This window comes from Vulpes vulpes, chromosome 7, assembly GCF_048418805.1.
Source record: "Vulpes vulpes isolate BD-2025 chromosome 7, VulVul3, whole genome shotgun sequence".
NCBI classification, from domain to species: domain Eukaryota; kingdom Metazoa; phylum Chordata; class Mammalia; order Carnivora; family Canidae; genus Vulpes; species Vulpes vulpes.
Genome location: NC_132786.1, coordinates 7335575 through 7342975, shown reverse-complemented (window position 1 = coordinate 7342975; position 7401 = coordinate 7335575). Strand labels below are relative to the sequence as shown.

At 40.5% G+C, this 7401-nt stretch overlaps 1 protein-coding gene across 1 annotated transcript; it reads right to left on the bottom strand.

Moving 5' to 3' along the window:
- Positions 1–228: 228 nt before the first annotated feature.
- Positions 229–5577, bottom strand: LOC112907070 (serine protease 1). The gene is made up of 5 exons (XM_025982236.2): positions 5480–5577; positions 3161–3311; positions 2608–2861; positions 1903–2039; positions 229–1370 (listed from the first exon to the last, which is right to left on the bottom strand). Exons 1-5 carry the CDS (start codon positions 5517–5519, stop codon positions 1221–1223), a joined length of 732 nt encoding a protein of 243 aa, XP_025838021.2. The 5' UTR covers positions 5520–5577; the 3' UTR covers positions 229–1220.
- Between the last annotated feature and the right edge of the window lie 1824 nt (positions 5578–7401).

Here is a 7401-nt window from a genome sequence, read left to right as displayed (position 1 = left end):
AGCCTCGGTGTCCATCGAAAGATGATGGATAAAGAAGATGTGGTTTATGTGTACAATGGTATATTCCTCAGCCATTAGAAACGACAAATACCCACCATTTGCTTCGACGTGGATGGAACTGGAGGGTATTATGCTGAGTGAAGTAAGTCAATTGGAAAAGGACAAACCTTATATGGTCTCATTCATTTGGGGAATGTAAAAAATAGTGAAAGGGAATAAAGAGAAAAATTTTTTTATCAGTGTAGTTTTTATTGCATTCTTAAGGTATCACAAATAAGTCTGAAAAATCATCTGGCATCTTGCTGTTTCTGTTGCTGGACAACTCAGAGCTTATTCATCAGCCTGCTGAACTGTTCCTTTTTCAGAAACATAGATGCCATCCAAAAATTTTCTGATATCCTGTTTTTAACAGTTGTCACTTGCTGGATCAAAGCAGCTGAGTTTGAAACAAGTTCAATGTCATTTCCTTCAAGAATTAACTCATCTTTTTGGGCTTGAGATACAGAGAAAATGAGTGAAAATATCAGTGAGGGTGACAAAGAATGAGAGACTCCTAACTCTGGGAAATGAACAAGAGGTAGTGGAAGGGGAAGTGGGCGGGGGTTGGGGTGACTGGGTGATGGGCACTGAGGGGGGCACTTGGCAGGATGAGCACTGGGTGTTATGCTATATGTTGGCAAACTGAAATCCAATAAAAAAAATTAAACAAAACAAAGCAAAACATCCAGGGGTTTAGGTACAGTGCAGAGTTTAAAAGAATAACCAATTAGTTTCCAATTAGAACACTACATTTTGTTCTCTGAAATTATTTTACAGTGTCTGAACAAACAGCATAAACTGAATAAAACATGAGGTCTCATCCAAAAAAAAAAAAAATGTGATGGTAACAGTGACCTCTAAGCTTATCCATGCTTATATCCTCAGGGGACCACACATCGCCTAGCAGATAGAAAGTGATCAGTAAATTCATTTTGGTCAGGCTGAATGAAGAACCACATAACCTCTCCAATTCTATTCTCCTGTAATTGTTCAGTTCTATGTCCACCCTCTTACTCAGCAGCAGGTTTGAAGAGAAAGTTCATAAATACTAAATAAGGACAGGTCTTGGATACATGTGCTGTGGAACAAAATGGTTTTATTTAGATACTGTTCTCAAGCATAGTTGGAAGATGCAATTGGCCAACGGGATGGCGCATAGAGTGGCACACAAGGTCGCATGCTTAGTTGGCAGCGATGGTCTGCTGAATCCAGCTCAAGTATCTGCAGACCTTGGTGTAGACACCAGGTTTGCCTTTTTGAGCACAGCCGGCACCCCAGGAGACAATGCCCTGGAGCTCTCCGTTGCAGGCCGCAGGGCCACCAGAGTCACCCTGCACAAGAAGAAAGAGACAGTTAAGAACTCTCAACTATGCCAAGATGGGAGAAAAGCTCAAAGTTGTTTCTCCATTACCCTGAGTCCATTTCCCCAGGTTGTTGATTCTCCAGGAAGCACCTTCCCTTCCCCTGGAAATCCAATCCTCATCCTCTGACTGCATCCCTCTCCTTTCTCCTCCCACCTCCAAATGTCTGCTCTTTTCTTAGTTACAGGCATGCAGGGCCAGGAAGGGAGGACTGGTGAGTGCAATGCTGCCCAGCTAGCCCTGCTTTTTTCAGAAAGGTTCCTTCTACAATATACCTCCTCAGGAGGGCACCTGGGTGTTCTGTTTGCACACCATCTTCTGTTTATCTTTTTACCCCTAACCCTAGCCATTAATATCTCAAAAAGAAAATTTATCACTTATCCCAAATCCTACTTGTAATCCATCCCAGAGACGGCTTTTCAATTTTCTGTGTTTTGGGAAAGGGAAACTATGGTGGAAATGCATGAATCTCAGCTAGAAAAAGGAGTACAAAGAAATTAACCTGGCAAGAGTCCTTTCCACCCTCCAGGTAGCCCAAACACATCATGTTGCTGGAGATCTGGCCAGGGTATACATTACGGCAAACGCTGTCAGAAAGGATGGGAGCCTTCAGACACTGCAGGACGTCAGGATAGTTTTCTGTTGGTTGCAAGAGTAAAAGTGGGAGAATATTACCCACAGCATTCCTGGAGATTTCCTTCCCAATATTCCGCCCCCCACCCTGACCCCCAACCCCTTACCCACTCTCTCAGATTGCCAGTAACTTCTGGAAGTTGCTTCTGGAATCTTTGGAAGAGCAACTTTTACTTGCAAAGTCTTCCAAACAGTTTTAATCAACACGTTATTCTCTCTGATGCCAGCCAGCATCAGGCACTGCAGGTCTCAAATCTAGAGACTATTTCTCAGGCAGGTGTACCCTTTAGGCAGTACCAAATCCCTCAGCCTCTGTTCTGTTCTCCTCCTCAGCTTCTACTTCTTTGCAAATCACTAATCACACTTCAACTGGATATCTGCCATCTTTATCATAGCTCATTTCTGTTGTGTTTTCCGGCAAAGGAATCTTTCTAAGACTCCATATAGCCCCAAACTACCCTCAAGGAACCTTGCCTTGCTTGACAATTTGGACAATTTGGACTTGCTGACCCTCAACATGTCTTTCACTTCTCGGATTTTCAGATTTGGCGCTTTTGTTCCAGGTGACACTTACGCCCGATGCTCTGGGTGTTTCCCCAGCCAGAGATGAGGCACTGGGTACCAGCAGCTGGACAGGATTTTGGCAGAGCGATAGCAGCCACTCGAGAGTTGAGGGTGGCAGGAGAGCTCAGTTTAATCAGCATGATGTCGTTATCGATAGTGTTTGCGTTGTATCTGGGGTGGCGGATGATCTTGGCTGCATTGATGAATTGTTCTCCACCCTCAGAGACTGCGATGTTGTACTCTCCCAGACGCACCTGGATTCGGCTGGATTAAAGGATGCACAATTCTGTGAGGACCAGCTTGAGCTTTGCCCCTTTCCCAGTTCACCCCAATCAGGAGCACAAGCGCGAACACCATCCCCTTCAAGTGTTTCCACACATAGGTACCTTTCCATGTAAAATTTCCTCAATGCATCATTCAGTGCCTGGAGGAAATGAGGAGGCTCCTAGAATCTGAATGCTCACCCCTGAAGCCTAACTGCGCTGTTTATCCCCTTTGTGCTTTGGCAGGGCTGGGGCATGAGTTGATCTGTGAGGACAGGGATGTGAATGTTGGTGACTTACGACTTGTAGCAGTGAGCCGCGGACACCACCCACTGGGAGTTGATGAGGGAGCCGCCACAGAAGTGGTAGCCAGAGTTCAAGGACACCTGGTAGGGGAGGGAACAAGTGTAGCCCCCGACGATCTTGTCATCATCGTCAATGGGGAAAGCAACTGACCAGAAAAAGAAACAATCTGTTAAACAGATCCATCGTGGAATGTCTACTTACCACTGAGTTTTTGCAGATTAACTAGGAAAGATAATGCTTTCCGGTCACACATAATCAGGAGATGATAACATAATTTTTACAGAATATTTTCCAAAATCTTATTATTCTATACCTTTAACACATACCCTGCTTGTACTATTCTAAGTATCTAATCCTTAATTTATGCCTTAAATTTGATAAATACACTTTTTAATGTATGCACACACACACACACACACACACACACACACACACCTCAATCAGAGACTCTCTATGTAGTAAATTCCCTGAACATTTCTATCTAAGGGTATAATCCTTTTTGTATAAAATTTTGCTCAGCAGACATGCAAACGTGTTCAACAAAGCTTTACAGTAATCATGCTTATGTTTATTTATGGTGTTTGGCATAGGATAGATAACCCCATAAAGTAACAGAAAGGGAGCTTTTAGAAGCTACCTAAGAATGTTCTAGCCTGGAAGGAATTGGAGTTTTGGACTTTTGTTCTTTAATTTCTCTTTTTGGTTCTCGCCTAAAATTTTCAGGATGTAATTTCATAGAACATTTGTATGGTTTTCCCTTTCCAACCTTTCCCTTTATCTCAATCATCTTTCCAACATTTTTCAATTTATTCAGCGTTCTGAAGTCTTCCTACTGATTTATTAAGATTTCTATGGCTTCAAAGTCTATGATTGTATTATAGGCACCCTATTGTTCAAGTATTTTAAGGTAATTTTGGAAAAGACATTTCTAGATGTATCTAATAATGTATTGAATGTATACCCATCCAATTTGGGAAAGTTTAATAGTAAGATTTTTATAAAGTTTGGTAGTACAAAAAAATAGAAATTGTTCTTTCTTTTGATGATTAAATAATAGGGTATTTTACACAGAGAAATTTCATTAGCAAAGATGTTGTAAAATCCAGCCCTTAGGTTTTATTCATGAGAAATAAAGTACCTTCACCTGTTAAGATCCCTGTGACAATGCCCTTTGGTGTAGAAGAGCCTTGGGCTCTGATCCTCATAGCCTCTTCAATGAGCCCAGGACTAGTTACTAGTCCCAATTATAACTCCTGATTATTAACTCCAAATGCTTAGAAAGGTCAAAACAACATTTCCATAATGTTAACTATCTTTTCCTTTTCTCTCTTCCTCCATAGATTTTACTTTGAAGTTCAGGGCAATTTCTGCCTCTTTATATTTTCTACACTAATTACTCCTGCTCACTATAATCTTTCCCCAACTAGTGAGACTTAATTATGTATAGGCATTTATACAGCAGTAGGTGCCCCCCTTATCTATGGTTTTGGCTACCCTTGGTTAACCAGATCAGGAAAGCAGATGATCCATTTTCTGATGTATCCTCTGAAGTTCATTACTAGCCTAACACTAAGTCACAATGCCTATGTCATTCACTTCCCTTCTTCTCATCATCCAGGCATTTTATCATCTCACATTATTACAAGAAAGGTGAGTACAGGAGCACCTGGGTGGCTCAGTTGGTTAAGTGTCTGCCTTTGGCTTGGGGGCTCAGGTCATGATCCCAGGGTCCTGGGCTCAAGTCCCACATCGGGATCCTTGCTCATCTGCTTCTCCCTCCTCCTCTGCCCCTCCCCCCTGCTCATGCTCTCTTTCTCTGTCCTTCAAATAAATAAATAAAATCTTTAAAAAGAAAGAAAGATGAGTATAGTACAATAAGATATTTTGAGAGAGAGAAAAGAGCATAGTCACATAACTTTTATTCCAGTATATTGTTATAATTGTTCTATTTTATTATTAGTTTTGTTGTTAATCCCTTGCTATTCCTAATTTATAAATTAAACATGTATATATATAAGTTATATATAGGTTTCCTATATAATATATATATATATATATTGTTTTTCCTATATACACGTATATAGGAAAAACAATATATATAGGGTTCAGTACTGGCTGTGGCTTCAGGCACCCACCGAGGGAGGATGTATCCGCCACAGAAAAGATGAGACTACTATATACACTGTTGTTTCAATATTTTAAACTTCTTGAGCCCAGAGATTACATTCAACATTCACTGTTGTCTTTCAGAGTACAAAGTGCAAATAAGTACATCACGGACACCAACTGATTCACTTATTATCATAGACTCACCAGTGGCTCCCAGTAGAGCGAGGAAGATAAAGGTCTTCATGGTTGCTCCCTGGGTCTGGTCTGGGGTGTGCAGTGAACCTCCTTATTCACAGCTATTTATATCTCCAGGTTTGACATTGACACTCAAGGCCATGAGTGCCAGAAAAATGTTTAACTAATCCAAATTTAGAATTCAATTCTGTGCCAAATTGAAGATAATTCAGAATCAGATTTAAACATTAGCTTTTATCTATTTTTCCAGAAGGTTATGGGAATGGAAGTAATAAACCCACCTGGTGCTATCTGTTTCCAATAATAGAAAAGTAAGTTGGAGTAAAGTCATGGAACAAGGCTACGGGTGTCCTGTTTCCCAGACAAAAATCTTAGGTACTTGGTCATCTCAACTATGAACTTCTATCTTGAGGACCATCTTGAACACTACCCCCTTGAAGTTTTTTTTTTTAAAAGATTTTATTTATTTATTTATTTATTTATTTATTTATTTATTTATTTACAAAAGACACAGAGAGAGAGAGAGAGAGAGAGACATAGGCAGAGGGAGAAGGAGGCTCCCTGAAAGGAGCCTGATTCAGGACTCGATCCCAGTACCCGAATCAGAGGCAGATGCTCAACCACTTAGCCACCAAGGGACCCTTACCCCCTTGAAGTTTAATTAAAATTAGCTCTCTCACAAATATATAATTTTTCTGTAGTATCTTTGGTCTTGTATAACCATGTTAGCTTTTCATTATTAATAGGTATCACTTGTTTCCTTGAGAAAAGAAAAACTGTTCTGAATTGAAGCTAGGATCAATCTAGACAGAAGAGTGAAAGAACAATTTACATTTACTAGAAATTACTATATATATTACATATATAAAACTTGGCATATATCAATTTAGTAATCCTCATTACAACCCTTAGGGGTACCTATTACTATCCCTACTTTACATATGAGAAAATGGAGGCACACAAAATTGCAGGAGACTTGACCAAAAATCACATAGCAAGGACACGACGGGGTCAGGATTCCAGCCCAAGAAATCTGGCGTTAGAGTCTGTGCACTTAACCACTGTACAACACTTCCCTCAATAAGCTCACCACATTCTGAACACCACACTAATGCGGAAATCTTGGCCAATGACAATACAAGTGAAGTTATGGAGGCCTCCTCTGTGTCAGGCACTGTGGATGGGATTTATGTACATCAATTCAGGTCAATCCTTACCAACTGCTTTATAAGTATTATTCTAATTTTTACCATTTTATAGATGGGGAGGGTGAAGCTTAGAGAAATTACATGCTTTGCTCAACGTTTTATACTCTTCAGTGACCAACACAAGGTTCAGACTTAAGCAGCCTTATTTCAGGGGCCGTGTCCTCCACTGTGGTACCATAAACATAATTAAGGGGAACAGTCGGAACTCTACAAAATTCAAGGATAACTCTTGGGAACAGATAGAATTCTTGGAAAGATCTAAGAAATGTGTTCCTGACCAGAAGTTGTCATAATTAATGAGGTATGGTAGACGTATCCAGAATAAGTGAATGTCAGGAAGAACTAACGTGTAGCTACATAGAACCAGATTCTACTCCCAAACACCGGACTGGCCAACCAAGATATTACTGCTGCTTTAGCAAATCATCCCTCCTGAAGTAGTTTGTTGCTTTTACATTCAAAATTTTGTTGATAAAAAGATGATTAACTTGAAGGCAGAATTGACACTTGGACCAGGTAATTAATTCTGTGTTGTGGGGAACTGCCCTACACTCTGTAGGATATTTATCAGCATTCCGGGCCTTAGTTACAAATATCACTGTAGCCCCTACTCCCACTTGTGACAACCAAAATGTCTGGAGACATTGCTAAATCTTCCCTTGGGGGCAAAATCCTTCCCAGCTGGGAACAACTGATCTAAGGAGAAAAGATTAGCAAAGAAGC